Source organism: Chiroxiphia lanceolata, chromosome 8 (genome assembly GCF_009829145.1).
Source record: "Chiroxiphia lanceolata isolate bChiLan1 chromosome 8, bChiLan1.pri, whole genome shotgun sequence".
NCBI classification, from domain to species: Eukaryota; Metazoa; Chordata; class Aves; order Passeriformes; family Pipridae; genus Chiroxiphia; species Chiroxiphia lanceolata.
In genome coordinates, this window is record NC_045644.1 from 17,232,649 (window position 1) to 17,254,529 (window position 21,881).

Genomic DNA, 21,881 nt, shown 5'->3' on the forward strand with positions numbered 1-21,881 from the left:
ACTGACCAGATTTTCATACACACACACACTCACACACCCCCACCCCACTCCCTTATTTTTTAACCCCATTTTTTCATTCCAGGTCTGTTCTGCACCTTTACAAATCCATCTTACTAGTAATATGCTAAACTGTTCTCTATTTGTAGAGCTTTACTTCCAATAGGAGAACATTTTCTTCTCTTAAAACCTATGGTTTTGCAGTTTCTAATGCATTTTAACATTCCTAATCTTTCAAAATAAGCTTTAGCATTAGTTCATTTAGTTTGAAGTCAGATTTATTTCACTGTCTGATTATTGGTTTTAGAATCTTTGCATTAAATAATACCTTCTACACTACGTATTTCAGAGGCCTTATGTTATTACTAGGACTATGTTATCTGTGAAACTGCCCTTATCTATAGAGGGTTTTGATTATTCATATAGTTTTTTGACTATTTATAAATTGTTAGGTTTTGGTAACCAACTGCTAAGTAGGTTCTTTCCCTAAATCCTGAATTAGACTTTGTTTTATGAAAACTGCTCTAATGAATATTTACTATTCAAAGTAAAGCTCTTTAATTCAAAATCTAATTTGTTCATTGCATGTTTTCAATGCTTCAGTAAAATACGCTCAAACAGGGAAGCACTATCAGGCACTGGTCATCATATACAGGTTTGTTTTATTTATTTATTTATTTAAAGATGACACTTTTGGACTGTTTAGTAGCTCATTCTAATATTAATTGAAACAATACTTAATGTAACTGCTGTCAGCTTCTACTTTGACTACGTCAATAATTAAAAGCCATTAGACACAATATCCTCCTCAGCTGGGTCATAAATATTATATACACTAGTTGATTTACTGTTACTCATTTTTCCAACAAACTCTGGTTTTTTCAAGTAGAATTTCAGTTCTACTTACATATCAATCCTATTTACTTGCTTAATTTATTTACCTGCTTCTTTATTAGCTAGTAAGAAATTCTCCTTCTATGCACATCTACTGATCTATGATGCCCACTGTCTCACAAAATTGAATAAATGTCCTGTTGCGAAATAAGCTTCCAAACACACTGTTAGAAAATGTTGCCTTTTAAAGAGCAGCGAAACAACACAAAGCCTTACACCTCTAGCCCAGACTACTACCAAGTCTATTTCTCAGGCTTCACCGTTCCATATTAATCCTTTCCCACATGTACCATCCTAGATCTGTGCACAGTATTATCAGCTGACATGAAGCTGCTTTTCCAACAATAAAAGGCCTCAATCAAATGTTCTTGGGCACTAGTGCATCTTCTTTTGCTCCTTAAACAATTTACATTTATTTTAAATGTTAAGGTTGGCAAATACTACTCCCATGATCTTATGAAAACTCTTCATGCTTCTAACTTAAAAAACTTTGCAAGCAAGTGTTCCCCTGGCTGTGCCACTGCACACGTAAGGAACCACCCCAATTCCCTTCACTGCCACCCATTAATATCCCAGCTGAAACATAAGTTTAGCAGTTTTATCAAGATTACAGATGGAGAGATGGATCTGAACTCCATGTGTTTGTGTCAAACCAAAGTTTTGAAGAGCTATTGTACAGGGCATTTGCCTTCAGTTTGTAAACCCTATTTCTTTTCTTGCACACATTATTTCCTAGGTCTAACATTAATGTTTTGAATTGGCTGCAACTTTCTCCTTCTAAACATGTGTGTTCTTCTCAGGAGAAGCTGTTTTGAAATCCCTGTAATGTCTACACAATGCCTGTTTGCTGTTTTAACTCAAACATAAGTTGGGAAGTTTATGTACCGTGATTATCTTGGCCATCACTAATAATTACAATAGTTATTCCTACCATAACTTTTTAGCGCTTGTAGAATTTGCCTTTCTTTTTTTGCAGGTTATTAGTTCTTTTTCTATCTCTCCGCTCCTGTGTCTTCTCTCAGCTACCAACCTCGCATCTTTTTAGGGCAGAACTTGTTAGCTTCAAACCAGCCATCTACATGCATTTTTCTTTCTGTTTGGCATTCTGTTCTGGCTGCCTGCAGCTTTTTCTGATCTAGTGAGCCACAGGGAGGGGAAAGAAACCCCTTGATACTCTCAGAAATACCATTGCTTATGCTTGCTGAAGAGGGGCAAAAAGAAGGACACACCTCCCCCTGCACCGTCAACTTTGGCACTTCCCTCGCTGACAACACCTCCACCTCCTACTGCAACTTCCATGGGTGCAGGAAAAGCACAGCTCCTAGAACCACTGAGCAGCAGAGCTCAGTCAGTCTCACTGCCAGGTCACTGAAGGCAAGAAAGCAGACTTTGCTGCAACTGCTGCTTTACATGAATACCAACCAAGGCTTTATACTGTTTTTTTTTTTTTTTTAAACTGGAAGGCAGAAGGCACCTCACCCCTGGGGTTCTGTTGTTTACAGCAATAGAGCAAATCTGTTTTATTATGTTAAGTTCAGGATGGGCAGAAGGGGAAATGGCTCCTAGGCTGCAGCACCCTCACTGACAATGATGGTCTGCTCAAAAAGTCACTTTTAAGCTTTTTCTCAGCTCCTTGATAAATGAAGTGAGGGAGTGAGCAAGTGCGTGTGTGTACTCATACATAAACACACGCATGGTTAGCGAGCAAGTTCAGTGCAACTCCTTTATAGTCATTTGCACTCAAAATTAGCACCAACATACCTCTTAAATATGCACTGTATGGATAATTTTAACTTTTTCAATTATATATAATAGAAGAGTCTGGCAAAATCATTTTTTGATTTCTAAGAACTAAGGTCTAAGATATGAGCAAGTTTTTTAAGAAAAAGACCTAATATTTTCAATTTGCTTAGTTGTTTTTATAGTGATTACTTAATTAAAAAAACCCCCACACTAATGCATAATGGAAAGTTAATTTATTGAAACCTAGATAGGTGGAATTTTCAGGAGCAATTTTATTAGAAGTTGTGATCCCAAGATACTTTAAAGATTTTCATTACCCTTGATCGTACCAAACATTTGCTTTCCTGCCCTCTAGTGCTCACGTCCGTTTCAGTCTTCTATACAAGCCTGGTTTTGGAAACCTATCCTATAAATGGTCCTACCAAAATAAAATTATTTACTTATTGCAATACTACCAGTGATCTAAGTAGTTACTTTTGTTGCTCCTGTGCCATACTGCTACCCATGCAGTTATCTGAGAGGTAAGACTTTTTAGGTTACTTTTCACTTTACAAACCCAATGTAAGCGAGTTTTCTTTTTCAGTTTTGGACCATATAATTGAGTTTTAAGTGCACAAATTGAACCTTACCTTTGGATTTATTATTAAAACATTTTCACTGCTAGCTAAAGCTGTTAGTTAGCCATGTATCAAACTACAAGTTTCCACAGTATTTACAGATTTTCATCCACGTTAAAAGCTTTTCTATTTAATGCAATTAATTTCGCCTCCAGTGATGTAGTTTGTTATAGTACTGTGCATGCTTACATTTAAAACAATTGGTTAACACACTACATTTGTAATTACTCCCATGCTACCAGAAAACCAGTGAATTAAATTTATTTAGTGTTATGGATATGGAATGTCATACAGTACATGTAAAGACACTTCAAGATGAGTAAAGCAGAACTAATCGCACAAGGGATTAAAGGTTCACCTCAATAGTCAGTATTATCAAATCATTACAGCTTCCATCTTCAGAGTGCAAGGTATGTCATGCAAAAAAAAACCAGCTCAAAAATCCCCAGACAAAACCAACATTGTGGTACCACTTAAAATGCTATCATACCACAACATTTTACAAGACATCAGGTGATCGTTCATACAGAATGAAGCATTTTAGCAATAACAAAAAAGTTTTTAACATAACTAACAAATTTTGCAGGAACACCAATTCCAGCATTACTATACCTAAGGAACAGGCAACATGCTGGGAGAAAGTACCTAAAAATCAAAGCCTTTTGTATTCATAGCCAATATTACTTTCTGCAAGAATTCTGCAATCTTATTATTCAGTTTCCTCACATAACTGGGTAAGGTTCAATACATTTTTACATAGAGCATAATCACATCACCACCACATCAGCAAGAGGATTTCATTATCTTGACCAGTTACTACATTTAAAACCATGGTATGATAACATGCCCTGCAAACAAATTGTCTTCTGGGACAGTGTTCTGTATGTAGAAATATTAAACAACTAAAATATACTCCTACCCACTTTAACCCCAAGTAAACTATAATTTGTATTTACACATTTTTGAAATATGTAGGTAAAAACTGCAGATGGAAGAGAAGCAGAATACAGAGGAGAGCTGTGATACTGCTGACAGAAGTGATGGGTGCATTCAGTAACCCTGAATGACACTTGGACAGGGGGTTGTACCTTTTGCACTCTTCCTCTGTCCCAGAGGTCTTACCAGGGCTACCAAAGGCAGCTGCTGCTGTGGAAGAGCTGCTCATCCCACTCACCCACTCTCGCCCTGCTGGCCGAGCTGGGAGCAGAACCACACCCCTGAAACAGCCCCACTCAGCTGAAAGCAGATAAACACACCCCTACACACCTGCCCCAACTACAGCCTGAACGTTAACATGGAAGAGACACAGGAGATGACAGGATGGCTTTCAACATTTCTGCCTTGCAATGCTCATATTCTCAGGGCACCGACAGGTAGATTAATCTACCAAATAATCATACAAAATAGGCCAAGTCGTTTGTCCTCATATTAGGAATAAAATATTTAACTTCCTGGCTTAAATGTAAGCAAGAGAAACTCAAGAAAGAACTCCTTGAGGTTAATTTTCCATCTACATTCAAAGGAAATAATTTACTAAAACTGTAACTTGCAAGGTCTCCTAGCCTTGAAGTGAGGATACGGGCTAACTATGCCTACAGTTAAATAAAAAACTTCAAAAGACATTTTACAGGAATAAAATATGCAACTCTAGGAAGTAGGTGGAAAACCACTTTAGTATTCATCTGGAACATTCTATTTTCATAGCCCATCACTCTCAGGAATGTATATTTCATAAATAAAACTACAGAACAAAAATTTGTGTATTCAATCTAAAGTTGGATATTTCTAAACCTCTTCAGATAAAATTTGCTTTTTCCCTCACAATTAAGTGATAAAACCTGAAAAAAATTGGCTTCTCAAATCTATCTTGCATGAGAAAAAACAGCTGAACAAACCAACATCTGGAAAGAACATTTTGTACAAGATTGCAGTTCTAAAACATGTATATTACAAAGCAATGTAAATAAATACCAGGCTAGTACAAAAGCTCTTATTTACAGTTTTACAAATGAAAACGTTTTCAGTGTAAATGCAGTGTTTTAAAGAACACAATATTAGTAAAATGAGTTCCTGTATAGAGCATTACAATTTCTGCTAAATTTGAATGCAGTATTGTATAAAACCATTGTTTCAAGATAATTTTGTTTATAATTTAGTACAGCCAAACCCCAGTTTATGCCTGGAATGGTATCTGTTAAAGTGCTGAAAAAGAGGACATTTCTGAAATTTTAGAAAAACATACTGTACATTATTAAAGCTTTATCAAGTCAAAACTAGTATATTTTGTTCACATTTGCTACCACAACACCTGTGAATGGAAGTTTTTCAAGAAAAACTTGTAATTAACAGGACAGCAGCCATTGGTATCTTCTCATCCAAAGTCTGACGGTTTCCCACAAATAACTTGTCTTAAGCTTCAGTGGTGGCTTCAGGTTTCATGATCTGGTAAGTAATCAAGTATTCTGGATAAGCCTGAAAGAGTGACACACACGTTTTATTATGATTTCATTCTCTGGATAAGTTCAGAATGTTTGTTAGAGAGGAGAAAAAACTATTAATGCCAAAATAAAAATGGCAAAATGTCAAAGGTAAAATCGCTGGAGCATTCAGGAAACACGTATCCTTTCACCTGCAACCACAGCTGGAGTTTGTTTAAAGACAAAAGCCAAGTCCTGGCACCTCAAACATAAGAAAATCCATTACATGCCTTTGGGAGAAAAAAATATCTGAAAAACCAACCCAAATGCTGTTTACCTGCTCTCCTCTGTAAATGACATATTCTGCCAATGCCAATCCATTTACACTGGGTCGCCCAGTGACTGAGTGATGTCCTGGGGGAGAATGAGCCATTTTCATAGCACTGAACTGCAGGAAAGACTTGCCCAATGTTACACGACAAAAGAGCAATTGCCTGTGTTAAAAGGGAAAAAGGACCATGAACACTCAATGCTTATGAATGATTATTCATCTTTGTAATTTGCAACTTTTGTGTGAAGAGAACAGTGGAACTTTGAAGCCACTTCAGTCAGTCTTTGTAGTTCACAAAATCCTGAAGTTCAGTTTTAAAGAACAAAATTTATGCTTCCTTTGGAAAGCTCTTTAGCCCAAGGAAAGTGTTGGTAATAACACTGAAAAGTGTTTATTCTAATTATTGGAAACAGCATGTTTAATGAGGTACTCTGAGACTGTCACTACATTTTCTTTAAATTTTCTAAATTTATTTAGTTATTTTGTTTGTTTTTAAAACGAAAGTTTTCTAACCCCTCCCCCATCACTCATACTGACAACATAATTCAAGAGCATTCTAAAGCCAGATTTTTATCTAACAGCCAAAACAACATCAAGGCCAAGTGCAAACTCTGCTGCACTGATAGTCTAGAACACAATACACAAAAGCAAAATCCCATTCTTTTGAAGGACTTACCTGTGGCAAACATAACAAGATCTATCTTTGTGAATTGGACATCCAGTGCCACCTCCAATTCCATACACATATTGATTGCTTTTGGAAGAATTTTCAGCAAAATAAATCCCAGCTCCAAACATGCCCCCTATATAGGCATGTCTCTCATCAAAGCCTTTGTGAATGATTGCATTCACAAATGGGGAGCCTAAGAGAAAGGAGATAAAATATTGAAAATACAGTATACAGATTTTTGTATGTGTCCCAATTCAATCATCCATTCCCATTATGTTGGGAACTACATGGCCTTCATTATGAGTACATACCGTGAACTTGTTTCATTTGTTCATTGGGACAAACAATGTATTTGTGCACAGAAAAGCTTTCAATTGGCTTTCATTTGCTAATAATAAGCTACCTTTTCTGGAATTTTGAACAAAACTAACTTATTAAATTATAAAACCAAGAAAACAAAAAAAATCTCATCCCAAAACAACCCATAGCCGAAAAAAGTTTGACCTTTTATAATTTTGGTCATACAGCCAATAAAACAGACTTGAGGAGGCACACTACTTAATCTTCATTCATAACTGCTAAAACGTTTTCATTTAGATCTGTGAAGTCTCCTTCAGGGAGAGACAAGGAGATGCAAATTTCAGAAGAAAAATACAATATCATCACATTGTGACATACACAAACACTTGTTTATAAAAACTCAAAACGTAGAACCTATTTCCATTGAGGAATTTACTTTGTTTGAGACAGTAGAAACCCTCCAATTAATTGCCGATTAAGGTGAATTTCAAAATCTCACCATGAAACAGCATCCTTTCATTAGCATGGTTATGATTCTCTTCAGAGACCTCTTTCCTCCTGTGAGTATATCTTTCCCACAGTTTTTTGTTGCACACTTTCTGAATCTGAAACAGTCAAAATGTAAAAGTTCCATCTTGAAACTGAAAAGTTCTGTTCATTTTACTGGAGAGATGTATAACCTATAGCCACTGTATTACAGTACACTTACACCGCCACTTAAACAAGAATACCTTCCTTGGAATTCAATGAAACACAAATTCTCTAACTTATCCTGCACAAGTTGATTGTTGTAGCATGACAAGTAAAACATAACTATATACTTAATTAAGAATCAATTCATTTTGAAGAGCTCTTGAGTAATACTTCATAATTTAAATTTAGCAGGCTTAGTCACAATTCTATTTGATGTCAAATCACTAGTAAAATGATCAACTAGTAAATTAAGAAACGCCTTCCACGAAGACTTCTGGAACACTTCTAAAAGAAAATAAAATATGTATGCCTTGCACAGGTATGCTGGACATTGCACAGCCTTATATATGTGGATATAGCATAGCAATTCTACTGGGCAAACGGTAACATCAGTTCAGAATAAAACTTAGTAGTACTTACTTGCAAATAAAAATCTTTATAATATTAATGAAAATTACCATTTCTTAAGGGGGAAAATATATAAATACAAACCAAATGTTTTACACTTGTCTGATGTCAAATCAAGCCAAAATAAGTACCCTTAGTTCCATATTTCAAGAGTTTTGCTTTCACTTCTTGCTGTTTTTTCCCCTTTGCCATTCTCCCTCAAGAGAAACCTTCTTTTGTTTCCTATAGAACATCCTGTCTTTTTCTTCAAACATTCTGAAGTTTTCTGTGAGGTCTTTTATGTCAATTTCTCATAAAATTTCTTCCTGACTATTAACCTGTAAGTAGCTTGTCCCCATATAAGCTTACTCTGAATTTCCCTGGAAGATGATCTTTATCCTATGCATGTGTCAGAAGGACACACACATCTTGTCACATAATGGAACTCCAACAAATGTAGAACACTTTATGGACTTTCAGCCAAAACTCTAAAGGTGTAACCATTGCAACAGGTACCTTTAAGATGTTGTATCTATTGAAGACTCCACCAGCATGTCCTCCATCTCTGTGCTCCCGGACAGTGCTCTGCATCTAAGATTGAGAATTTGAGGAGGATCACATTGGCTCAGAACACATTCAACACACATTTCCTTTACACAAGTCAAATAATCAAAAGATCTGATTTTTAATTATGTATTAAAACAATTAAAAAATCATACAAGAAACTTTTAGGCAATGACTGTGTGTTAAATAATGCCAGATTTTGTGGATGCACATGAACAGGTTTTATGATTTTAAAAAAACCCATGTATTTGGACTAGTCCATGGTCTAGTTTTCAAATTGGAGAAGACTGTCACTAATCTATCTATTCTGTTTCTTTGGAATTTTGTCTTGTGTGATTATGACACTTCGAAAGGAAGTGATTTGAAACTGTGTATAACAGGCAATCAGTTGGTAGCACAGAATTTATATGATATATGAAAGAGCTTTCTATATAGTAGAGATTTTAAAAATACTAAAAGCAGTAACAATATAAGTAAGAAAAAATTACAGACACCATGAGCACAGATCATAAGTGGTGCAAAGCTGAAAATTTTAAGTATGCTTATCCAAGTTTTTCTTAGCCTTAGTGATATTTATTGCATTGTTAAATTGTCTAGCAATACCTCTTCAACAGCAGTAATAAAAATACTGAGACACTACAAAGAATGCCATACCTCTTCTTCTACTGACTGAAATTCCTTATCTTCGGTGGAAAGGTCAATGAGAATAGTTCCACTACCAGAAGTATTTAGAGTCAGGTATGGGTTAAGTCCTGTGAATGTAATAAAACGCAACAACAGTTTCAGAAACTGCTTTAAGATTGCTGATCTTTAACAATAACTGGTTAAGACTTTTCTTTTTCAAGGGACTATTTTCTCAAAACTCATTTTACCAGATGAAGACCTTAGCTGCTAAGGAAGGCAGAGATTACAAATTACTTTAATTGCCTTCTTCTGGCCACAGACATTTTTGTGCATGTCTAAGCGTGATCCCTCAAATTATTTCATTACTTTCAAACTTTTTCAGCATCTCTGTAACCTCTACCCATACATTTACCATGCGTACACTATAAATGCCATGAGAAGCACAGCAGCTAGATCTGGATGCAGATAACTGCAATCATTTTCATTGATCTGTGGACACTGATCAGTCCTTCTCTCAGCAAGAATCATCATTTCAGACACACTAACCCATTTGTGTGTGCTTAGCTCAGTATGATAATGTACATGATGGGGAAACTACTTGTAAGCAGTTGCTTACTTCAGAGTTCATTTCAACCCTAGGCAGTGAAACAGTGAGCAACCTGTCTCTGTACAGAGACCATGACTACTGATGGCAATGGCAGCACGAACAGGAGAAGTGACTTGAAGCGCTAATTTGGTAGGAATATTTTTCTCATGGATCATGCAGAAAGAACTGACAAAAGAACTAAGACAGTCTGTGAAGCCAAGAGGCTTGAGCCTGATATTGAAAGCTTAGAAGATATTGGATGTTTAAAGGAAACTTCTTTATCATTCTAAATACACAAAAACAATTTGGAATTTTACACAGAATCCAATGTCAATTTGCATACAGACTGCAATCACAACTGGCAAATAATGGGAATATCATTACTGGATATAGAATATGAAGACAGCATGTATCAAGTGTCTTTTCTGGCCATGGCCTTCCCAGACAACCAGCAGGTGACCAGAGTTAGACACTGTCTCTGTCATGATCACTTTAGAAAGGAATAATGTGGGGAAACTGGAAATTAGAGATTTATCCACAGTCAGGAACCCATATTAACACTGTGCAACTGGAACAGTGTTCAGGAACAACAAACTGGCAAGAATCAAAATAAAGCTCTTCCACAAAAGCCCTACTAACCTCAAAACAATGGTTATACTGTGTTCAGGAAGAGATGCCAAAATACCAGTGAAAGCAACTTGAGCGCAAGAGTCAAAGGGCAAGATACAGAGAACTGACAACAATCCACCCCACCCCAAAAACATACCCTAGAAAAAGATCAAGAGCTGCTGAAATATTATTTAAGTATTTAAGTCTGTGGTTATTGTTACAAATAAAAATGGCAGGCCTTTTATGGCAAGGTAGGTAGAGTCCAGAAAGAATGACGGTGGGAGTGGCGATGGATTTAGATGTTTGACGTTCTGTCTGTATACAGACATACTGAAATGTACAAATAAACATATGTTGGAAGGCAAAGCTGTGTAAACTTTGAATTCAAAGAGGACATGAGGCCTAAATGATACCTTAACACTAACTTCTATACAAATTATTCAATAAATGTGTCTAAAAAGATCTGAAAATTTAGAGAAAATTATAAAGATTCACTTAAATACTTTATTATTAGGAAAATAATTATCTTAAGGGTTCGTTAATAATCTTGTAAGAACAAAAAGTCATTTAGAGCTTGGATAGTGACTCATTGCTATGGAGTGCAAAATTTAGAATGAGAATTCACAGATGGTGAATCAAGAGGGGAAAAAAATCCTACTAATTCTAATGAATTTATTTCATTTCTATGAGACATAGCAAAACAACAGTAAGTGATGTTTCAGTGAGACAAAGAGGAAAAAAATTATTTGGAGGGGGCTTTTGCCTTTTATGCAGCCATAATTAAATGAAGAACACTGAATTACAATGAATTCAGGATTCCCAGGATGGTGCTGGTATCAAGAACGCTGCACAAATAAAGAGGTTTAGCAAGAACTTCAATATAAGCTAAAGTTGTTAAACAAAGCAATTATGTTGATTTTGATTCACTGAAAGCACACAAACTCTATTTTTAAAGAAAAGTATAAATAAGAATTTCAGCTGAATTTCTGAGTGAGAAAAGACAGTATTCTATGGCAGGACCTAATGGAACAGTACATAACAGGCCTGAACTCAACACAGAGGATATGCTCCGCTCTTCAAAGTGGTTTGAAGAAGAAAAATACTTCCTACCTCAAAGAGCTTATGAGTATTTTGCACTAGATCAACACTTTATCTAAGTAAAGACAAGACAGTGATCACAGAGAAAAAAATATATCAGAGAACCAAAGGCAAGATTCACAGTAATTCACAGCATAAATAAAAGTGCTCATGTTTCAAGTCAAAAGACATTCTTATTGTTTGAAGTGCCATTTTCTAGGGCAAGTTTTATTATCAATTCTTTTTAATGAGATACAATTTGGAATAACATAAATCATTTATAAAAACTGATTATACAAAGGCAGTATTACGTGATAATTGAAAATGAGTATATACCTTGTTGTCCAGAAATAAGTCTTTCAACTCCCTTGATGATTTTATGCCTATGGCCATATGCATTAATTCCAATTTCCTTCAATTCTTTGTGTCCCATTTCAACCAATACGTCCAATGTTATCTACAATGAAAGCAACACCATTTTTTTGGTACTAGAACGACTGCCAATGACAGCGAAAATATACCTCACAACAGCTGAGAGAAAAAGCAAGCGTGAAAAGAACATGAACATAGAGACTTTAGTGTATTATTCTCATATTTCACTTTTACTCAACTGTTTTCTCCAATCCTTTTGTCTTTAAATAAATATAATACAAACTACTACTATGTAACCGGTATTGCTTGCAAGGATCATGTTTCTGATTGAGAAGTACTTTTCTAGATGTATTCAAGCCGACACAAACAAAACCTGAAATTACTAATCAACAGTGACTACTCACTCAGGCTACCATTTATACCACTGAAAGGAAACACTGTTACACTGTTAAAGTGATATGAACATTACTGCCCCCAGCTTTATTCCCTTGCTTTCTGGGGTTGAGTATCTGGAAATGAATGGAGCCACTTACCTGTTCTCTTTCAAATATGTCAATTAGATGTTCAAGGCCAAGGTTCCGCACAAACTGATTAATGCTAAAATCTACACCTGCAACTGTGCAAGAAGAAAAACTCACAATGAACATTCATACCTGTAGTGTAATATAAAGTATACACATCTCACCCTGCCTGTGGTAACAATAAGAGAGACAGAAATTCCTGGTCTTTTTCAGATGGAGATTAAATATGTCACCAACCAGTAGCAACTATTACTTAGTCTACGCTAGTTCTTTAAGATTTCTACCTCACTAGTAGTAGCCACTAATTAGCTACCAGAAATGCAAATTCAAACAGAAAATATATTGAGAACTAAAATGTTATAGAAGTAATCTTTTAAGATACCTCATCAAGAATAGCTTCTTAGAAACTAGATAAAGTTTGTAGTAAAATACTGCTTGGTATGGAGCCCAATTTCATTTGACTTCACTTTTAAAACACAACTCACCATTTTGTTTCTGTACAGCAAAGGTTTAGAGTTTAAAGGTTCTGTAAGGGGAAAGTAGTAAAATCTTATACTACAAGACTTTTAGACTTCTGTTCTTCATTAATGGCATCATAAGGAACAGAAATACTGCATATACCATAACAACTGTATGCACATATGGGAAACTTCACACTTTTGTAGCCTTTTTACCACACATTAAGAAATGTTACTCACTCCTGAGAAAGCCTCACCTTCTTTTTTCTCCAGAACAGTAGCTCCCTCTGCACAGTTTGTACCAACAACAGAGGGAAGCTCAGAAAAGCTACCAGACAAGTTGTCAAGACTACTTGCAGCAGACAGACTGGATGGACTGGATGGAACAGAAGACAGGGAATCAGCTGCAGAACCTGTAGCCTGAGACACACTTATGACCTGAGGTTTGTAGCAAGTCGGTAAGGCAGAAGGAGGCATTGCCGCTGTCAATAACGCACTGACATCATCTGCCTGAAGAGCGAAAAACCAACTCGTTAAAACAGAGGAACACTTTTGCACAATGTTTTCTCCTAGAATGCACTATCATTATTTCAGATTTCTTAAGTATACTACAAAATAAAGAAATGCATATTGGGAAAATAGGCATTTTACAGTGCAGTTCAGAAATGGCCTGCTGTGCCAACAGCATACATGAAGCTGTAAAATAATAAAAGCTGTAAAATAAAATCTGTAATAAGGTAAGAGGTAAAAACTTTAGGAACAGTTAAACAGAATTAATTTTCCAGGAAAAATGAATAGAAGCTTCTACTGGCAAGAGAATTTATGAAGCAAAACAGTTACTCTGTGTAGCTTCGGACTGCATTATAATACTTAAAAAACATGCCCAAAAACTTAACAGCCAGATAGTTTCTTAAATTTATGTTGCTACAAAGTTGCTTACATTTTATTGTCACAATTTTTGTACTAGTCAAACTACAAGCACTGAATTAAAAGCATCAAATTATAACCATAAATTAATTTTTGTTGTTTTGGGTTTATCCCCCCAAATCTATATTAATATGTCTGAAGCAAGAATATCTTTAAAGCAGGTTTATAAAGGCTCTACTGACTTTCCTTACCACACACAGACAAACACCACGGAAACCAGAGTATTTTAAATTCTGCAGAGGTTGCTGTATTACCCTTCTGTTCAAGGACAGTTTTTAGATGAGCTGTCACAAATAGCAGGTAAGTACAGATTTCCCAAGATGAGCCCCATCACTCACAGTGACCAGGTCCAACGGCGTTTGTCCTTCTTGGTTTTTCAGAGTGGGATCAGCCCCATGTGCCAGCAACAAGGCACAAAGCTGAGTCCTTCCTTTCTGGGCTGCTTCATGGAGAGGTGTGAAAGCCCATTTGTCCGTAGCATTCACACATGCATTATACTTTATAAGTAAAGCTGCTACATCAACATGCTGGAAAAATAAAAACACCTGTTAAATTCCAAGGTACCACAGTGCATTAAAGTAACTCAGAACTATTACTGACACTTCTCTGTAATCAGAGCTATTCTGATTTTTCATAGAATACATTTAATTATGATTTAAAAAAGTATTAAAACAAGGCGTTTCCTTCCTCACTTATAACATACCAGTAAAAAGTTTTGTTCTCTTGTGAAAAAAGGACAGAGTAAAACAGAATCCCAAATCAAGGGGAATCTGAAGGAAAAAAACCCTGATTTTAAACTTCCAGTTTGGAAAATACTCCAACTGTTTTGGTTAAAGACTTGATTAAAGCACAAAGATTCAAGTCCAAAAAAACAACTGCTGTCTCAACAGGAGCCATATAAGTGAAAGTGAGATCATGCTGATAAAATTCAAGTGGCAAAGATAAGGAAAGGCATTTTATGGAACACCTTTTAAACTGCTGGTTTTCTAGGTATTCATGCTCAGAAAACTCAATTCGGTAAACTGCATTCACGATTTTACAAATTTCTAAGTCTTCACCTATGAGCTATGATTGAATTATTCATTTTGTGTTTTACAATTAAGGTTACATTATAACCCAACAGCAAAAGCATTCTACAAAGTATTGTCTCGCAATGCTGTCAGTGAAATGTATCACTTTTTTTTTAATAAATAAAATCTAAGAAAGTTTGAGATATTTACCCCATAGGATGCTGCATTATGCAGAGGAATCAAACCTCCTTTATCCTGTGCATTCACATCTGCTCCATGCTGTAGCAGGTACTCTGCAACCTCCAAATTGTTGTAACCAGCTGGAAGGTTGCAGAAGAAGAGAATAAATAGAATTAAAAAAACACCCCCAACAGGCCATCGAGAAGTACTAACTCACTTAAATTACTTGAAAGTTAGTTAATATGTCAATCCCAGTGAAGACTTATTAGTGAGGACACCTTAACCCTAATTAAGAGTATTTGGTTTTAAAACCTTTCAATAAACAATAAAGGATCCTTTTTGGCTAGAGAAAACAGGAAATGAAAGTAAGTAAACGGTTGGAAGAGCAATGTAAGATTAATATGTCTGAAATACTGATTTTTTTAAAGAGAAAATACTCTAGCTTTGAGGTTACATTTTAAACTTGCTCAGATATAGAAAGTTTAGCCACAGTAATCAGTAACCAATCAAACTAGCTAATTAGAACACTGACCTGCTAAATGTAGTGGTGTTGAATGTCGTCCTTGCGTGTCCCGGCAGTTGACGTTGTCAGGTGAACACAGCTTTTTTACTCGGGCCAAACAACCTTTCTTTGCAGCATCTAGTAGAGCTGCATCTCCTCTAAGTAGGTCTTGAATATCAGTATCACCATCTTTAACAAGGTCTAGAGGAGTATTTCCATCTCTGTTTTTCTTCGTAGGGTCAGCTCCATGCTATGCACATCAAAAACAGGTGGGAAATATGTCAGTAGAATAAACACATGCTGCATTTTAAGCATCTTCCAGCTTACTGAGCAAATATTCAAACATATGCTGGAATCCTTCAAAGAACCTTCTATTTACTGTGTGAGAAAGGACAATATAGGTGCTAACAGTATCCCTTTTACTAAAAACACTGAGCTATAATCATTTAGAAACCACAAAGCACCAATCATTTCTCAAAGAAGTTCATTTACATTTCAGAGTGAACAGGAAAAAGAAAGCATCCTTTCTCCAGCATGTTATACCTGTAACAGGAGTTTGCAAATCTCATATTTTCCTTTTGCTGCAGCTTCATGCAAGGGAGTGAATTTCCACAAGTCAGCTACATTGACAACTGCACCATGTTTAACCAGCAGTTCTGCAACTTCATAGTGACCATATGAGCAAGCATTATGTAACGGGACAAGTCCTCTGGAAACAATTAAAAGAAAAGAAAAATTCTCTTTAAAAATAGGGTATTTTTTCACCAAGTGACATAAACTTGAAACACAGTGCACCTTCAACAATGCAACTATTAACAAAAACTTCATCTCCCCCCCCCAGTAGTCTAATATAGTAGGAGTACTTATTGCCAAAGCAGTAAAAATGCAATCAGCAGTGGCACTGAAGAGCAGCAAAAAGACAGGGCCAGAGAAATCCTTGACGCTCTAGTCTTAAGTACTGCAAAATGTTTTTGGATGTTATGAACATCATCATTCTAAAAGAAGTTTCCATGAAAATAAAAAAATAAAATGTCTGAAGAAAGATGGGATGCTTATCAGCTAGCAATATTCAAAAGCTGACAGATACTACTAACTACAATTGCCAAGAAAAATACACATTTGAGCACTTACCCCTTATCTTTTGCATGCACATCAGCTCCATGCTGAAGAAGGTACTCCACAACAGATACTCTGTTATATCCAGCTGCAAAATGAAGTGGTGTAGACTGACGGCCCTCAATATCTCTGCAGTTCACACTCTGAACAGTACATAGCTTCTGTGAATTTCCCAAAACAAAACATACGTCACTAATTATGTAGCACTGGCATTTTTAATTTAGTCATAGGATGTTGTTATACACATCTAATTTTGATTAACTGTTTTTATTAAACAGAAAATTTTAAATGTATTTTTACGTAGTCTTTATTTTTCATAGATTGTGTCCTAAGAAAAAAATCCACCTGCTCCCAAATCCACACCTGTGACTTGTTTATATAAGACAAACATCTGGAGGTGGTGAATATTATAGTCTGTCATCTGTAATAATTGTGCAATATAAAGGTCTTAGGACAGGGATCACAACTCAAGCAGTCAGTGAAGGGTTGTTTGATTGCCTGCTTTGAGAAATTACAGACTGAGATATAATTCTGTGCTAGTTTTGGCTGGGGTGGAGTAAATTTTTTCACAGCGGCTGCTTTGGGGTTGTTTTGGATTTGTGCTGAACACAGGGTTGATAATATAGAGATGTTATTGCTGAGCAGGCCTTGCACAGAGCCAAGGCCTTTTTGTGCTGCCACACTGGTTAGGAGGCTGGGGGTGCATGGGAGGTTGGGCAGAGACACACCTGGGACAAGTGACCCAAACTGACCAAAGGGATATTCCAGACCATGTGGCATCATGCTCAGTAGTGGAATAAGGAGGAAGGGGGGACATTTGGAGTGATAGTGTTTGTGTTTCCAGTATGGGGCTCTGTTCTCTTGGAGATGGCTGAAGACCTGCCTGCCCATGGAAAGCAGAGAATTAGTTCCTTTGCCTGTGTGTGCAGCTTTTGCTTTCCCTATTAAACTCTCTTTATCTCAACCCACAAGTTTTCCAGCTTTTGCCCTTCCAATTATCTCCCCGATCCCACAGGTGGGGGAGTGAGCGAGCAGCTGTGTGGGGCTTGGCTGCTGGCTGGGGTTTAACCATGACAAATTCCCTCCTATTTTTAGGGACAACTTTAAGCTTACTTTTACAGTATCCACATCTCCAGCCTTTGCAGCCTCCAGCAACTGTCGATCTGCATCAGAATTACCTAATGGGATCCCTTCTGCAAAATAAATGAGGTTGCATGACAGGTAAGTGTAGACAGTTGAAGAGATTTGTTAAGATAGGAAATAATTTGAGTTTTTTTAAGGGAAATCCTTGAAATAAAGATAAGGAATTGCAGACAGGTTTTGTCTTTGTTCACTATCTACAACTATAGCTGACAGAGCTAATAGTGTTTGCAAATTTGTCTTTAGCAACATGCTTCCTATATGTTTTGAAGTACTGTGGAACCATTCTTATTTCAGTTTCAGAATTAGACTACATCAAGTTTACCTATATATATAATGTCCAAACCTTACTCTTGAAAATCCTTGTACACTGTTGCCTCTGCTCACAGATGCAAAGCAGACAATTTTGCTTCAGAAATTAATTTCAAAATTCCCCACACACATCAGGATTTTTCTAAAATTATTTCAGGTGGCTATGCCACGAACATTCCGAGCATCTCTGACAATCTAGAGAGTAAATGATATTGTTAACTAGGGAATGCAACTCCACAACCCAGTACTGCCTCTTGAAGAACACACTTTTTTTTTTTTAACTTGTCCTACTTCTTATTTCTTGACAGCACTTGAAATGGCAAGTAAAACAAAGCACTACAGCAGATTTTGAATTAATCAGCATACCCTGTAGCAGCTGCTGCACGCTTTCAGTCCCCATTTGTAAGGCTGTAAAGCCCTGCAGAGACACGATGGAAGGATCACATCCAGAACTCAGCAGCAACCTGCATGTCTGAAGATGACCACAATGTGCTGCTCTATGAAGAGAGGTCTGGCCAAGATTATCTAATGCATTAACCTAAATATAACACAGACAAGAGATACCACCATCAAAATTTAGCATTAAAGATGTTTTCACTGCTGACTGGGAGCACTTCACAAGTATTCATCTTACTTTAATTAAAAGAACATATTTAGCATATATCCAAAGGTCATTTTAATTTTTATTGCACACAAGTTCATGTAAAATCTACCTGTCACATAGTTCAGTCTAGCTTCTTGCTGTTCATATACATTCCCTACTTTTTTCCTTACACATTTCATTATTACTGTTGGACAATGAAGCACTGAATAAGACACTCAAAAAATTTTCCATTCACAGAGAGAACTACAACTGCATTTCAAATATTCATTCAAAACAATGATGATTCCATTTGTAAGGCTGGATTGATGGCCTATATCTGAAGTGTATAAATCTAGAACCTTCCAAAATTTATTATTTTAGAAAAGTCTGTCTACTTGGCTGTCCATTCTCATAGCATGAAAACCCATACAGTAAACAAATGTCAACAAAAACCCCCGTGATACTCATACCTTAGCTTCATGTTTCACAACTACTTCAACAACATCATTATGAGCCTTTTCTGATGCCACATGCAGTGGAGTCAAGAAGCTTTAAAAAAAAAAAGGAATAATTCAAAATGTATTTTGCAAAATCTTCTAAACAACCACTTAGGAGTATTCATTTGAAACTACTCACTCTTTTGTTTTTTCATTGATGTTGGCTCCTTTCCTCAGCAGCAGTTCACATACTTGTTTCCTCTTAGGATATGGAGATGCAGCAGCACAGTGCTGTGAACATTAAAAAATTTAGAATTAACAACTAGCTAGCAATATAAAGGCTTTACTGCTTGCTGATCAGCTGGCAGTTAAGAGCTGGTGGTGTACTAAGTCAAGAGAAAAAAAGCCCCCAAACATGCAGAAGCTTATTAATTTGGAAGATTCCAAATGGACTTTTGGATTTACTCCAGTATTTTCCAGAGCTCCCTCTCCAATAATTGCTGGAAACCATCAAGCTTTACAAACAAAGCTAACACACATAGCTTGCTGTTGCTTAAAATGAGATTGTTCTACAAAAAAGTAATTTAGACAACCTAAAAAGGCAATTTAGGTTAGTCTTAAAGTTAACTTCAATAACAAAATATTAATCAGTGTTATTTGTTTAACTAGACACTGGATATTCCAGGTTGGTCTGAATTACACTCTTTGACACTGAGATTTTTATTTCTAAACTATTACCTAGTATGCTTAGATCAGCTACAATATAAGCAAAATCATTAATAAATCCTGAAATATTACCAGTGCTGTCTCATGTGTCTGAGGATGCTTGAAGTTCACTGTTTCCAAAGACAGATGTTTCTTTATACGAGCTACATCTGACTCTCTTGCAGCCTGTAGTAGTGAGTGACCTTTGAATTCATCTTTAAAAACAAATAAATACATAGCAGAAGGTTACAAGGTTGGCTTGAGATGGATCAAGAGAATTGTTTCTTTCAGTTAGACAAAACTATTAATTTTATTCAGCACACCACGGTACAGACATTTTTAGCTCTGCCTCAAGCCTTTACATCACTTGACAGAACTTGTTAGTTAAGTCAAAACACCACATGAATTTTGCTTTGTTTCTAAACCAAAGCCAGAGATATCCAAACTGGCTGAACAAGATCTATTTCACTCACCACTTTATAGGTTCTACTGTTCACATATATACCAATTCAAGCATATATAAATCTCTACTTCTGACCTATCGTTGCAAAACCATTTTTAGATGCTAACATGAAGTCTAATGTAGTATTTACCAACAATTTTTGTACATATCCCAGAAAGTTATTGTTTGACCACTCAAGGACAGAATTTGAGGTCACTCTTTGCAACTCCTTTAGTTCGCTGGACAAAAATCAATGCCTTTCATCAACTTCTTTGAACTTTCAGTGTTTGTGGCATACTGAAATATATTCAGCATTCTAAACAGTTATGATTTTTCTTTTCTTCAAACAAAGCACTGTGGAATAAAAATGAGTATTTCAACAGGTATGGAAAATGACAGCGTACTGGCAAGGCCGTGAGGGAAAGCGTGTGTTCTGGGAAGAAAAGCTATGAAACCCATCACAACCACATGACTGTAAAATTGACAGTAAAATTATTTTAAATGCCTACATTCAGAAAATCTAGCAATCTCAAATTATAAACAGTGAAATGTACTGTTCAGTGTTGCACAATGGCTTGGAAAGTGTAAGCATTTTCCAAATCTGATTTCTGGCAGGTCACTGTCTAGGGAAGCTAAATACACATCACAAGCTATAACTATAGAACTGATCTCACTTTATACTCACATGCTAATCGTTCTTTTAATTGGGGTGTTGGAGCCAAATCAATGGTGCTTTTGTTGTGACAGTTCAACAGTGTTGGGTCAGCACCATAACTTAACAAAAGAGAACATACTTCCACCCTGTTCTTAGAAGCTGCTTCATGCAGAGGGGTGAATTGCCACAGATCCATTGCATTCACACATGCTCCATGCTTAAAAGGGAAAGGGGTAAAAAAAGATGCAACATCAAAACCAGATCGTTAGAAAAAGACAAGGTTATTAGTTTTAATACAGTAGACTGTTAAAATAAAAATCAATGCTTATATGCAAACTGTTTCCAAGACACTCATTTTCAATCTATCACATTTAAGTACAAGGTTCTGCAAGTAATGGTCTTGGATGATTAATGTACGTGGAATTCTTCTCCAGTAACATTTTGATTGCACCTCGAGTTCAGTCTGTAATCAAGTCTAATAGGACATGCTTTTTCCCATTGCTTCTATTAAAGCTGTATGGCTTTGCAAAAAGTAATTCAAGATTCTCTGGAGGAGAAATCCAACGTGGAATACAACCCTAGCTTAACAGTTAAGACACACAGCAGTGTATAGCCAAAAATTCGTTTATGGATTTTTTTGGGTCTAGTACCACCATTGCAAAAATTCACTTTACAATTGGCCTCTGAAGTAAAAAAATCATGACTATTTATACTTACTACAATACATGCTTATTTTAATAATTTTTTTTACTTAATTTTTTGCTAAATAAATAGAAAGACACATGGAATTAGTGGGGGGCTTAGTCATCCAGGATGGAACAAGGGCTATTCCCTGAGCATCCAAATGTCTGAAGTTATCTAACAGAACACCCTCAGCTGTTATAATGATCAGGATTTGCTGTGGCAGCTGAGAACAGACATAGTTCAAAAATCACTTGGTGGAAAACACAGATTATTTTGCAGACCACATCTTCAAGCCACTAGTTTCATGTGCTTCATACTTATCTTCAAG

General features: G+C 36.2%; 1 protein-coding gene across 1 annotated transcript in view; it reads right to left on the reverse strand.

The window, feature by feature from the left end:
* Window positions 1–886: 886 nt before the first annotated feature.
* Window positions 887–21,881, reverse strand: part of TNKS2 (tankyrase 2) — a 32,297-nt gene continuing 11,302 nt past the window's right edge. The window contains exons 8-27 of the mRNA XM_032695649.1: window positions 20,900–21,086; window positions 19,866–19,987; window positions 19,267–19,358; window positions 19,101–19,179; window positions 18,414–18,585; window positions 17,709–17,788; window positions 16,611–16,756; window positions 16,023–16,188; window positions 15,510–15,729; window positions 15,008–15,117; window positions 14,126–14,314; window positions 13,118–13,370; window positions 12,415–12,497; window positions 11,846–11,966; window positions 9,268–9,365; window positions 8,566–8,640; window positions 7,469–7,574; window positions 6,676–6,862; window positions 6,006–6,162; window positions 887–5,723 (exon numbers count right to left, since the gene is read on the reverse strand). Coding sequence (XP_032551540.1) covers window positions 5,661–5,723; window positions 6,006–6,162; window positions 6,676–6,862; window positions 7,469–7,574; window positions 8,566–8,640; window positions 9,268–9,365; window positions 11,846–11,966; window positions 12,415–12,497; window positions 13,118–13,370; window positions 14,126–14,314; window positions 15,008–15,117; window positions 15,510–15,729; window positions 16,023–16,188; window positions 16,611–16,756; window positions 17,709–17,788; window positions 18,414–18,585; window positions 19,101–19,179; window positions 19,267–19,358; window positions 19,866–19,987; window positions 20,900–21,086 — 2,706 coding nt within the window. The 3' untranslated portion in view covers window positions 887–5,660. The remainder of the gene's footprint in view (window positions 5,724–6,005; window positions 6,163–6,675; window positions 6,863–7,468; window positions 7,575–8,565; window positions 8,641–9,267; window positions 9,366–11,845; window positions 11,967–12,414; window positions 12,498–13,117; window positions 13,371–14,125; window positions 14,315–15,007; window positions 15,118–15,509; window positions 15,730–16,022; window positions 16,189–16,610; window positions 16,757–17,708; window positions 17,789–18,413; window positions 18,586–19,100; window positions 19,180–19,266; window positions 19,359–19,865; window positions 19,988–20,899; window positions 21,087–21,881) is intronic.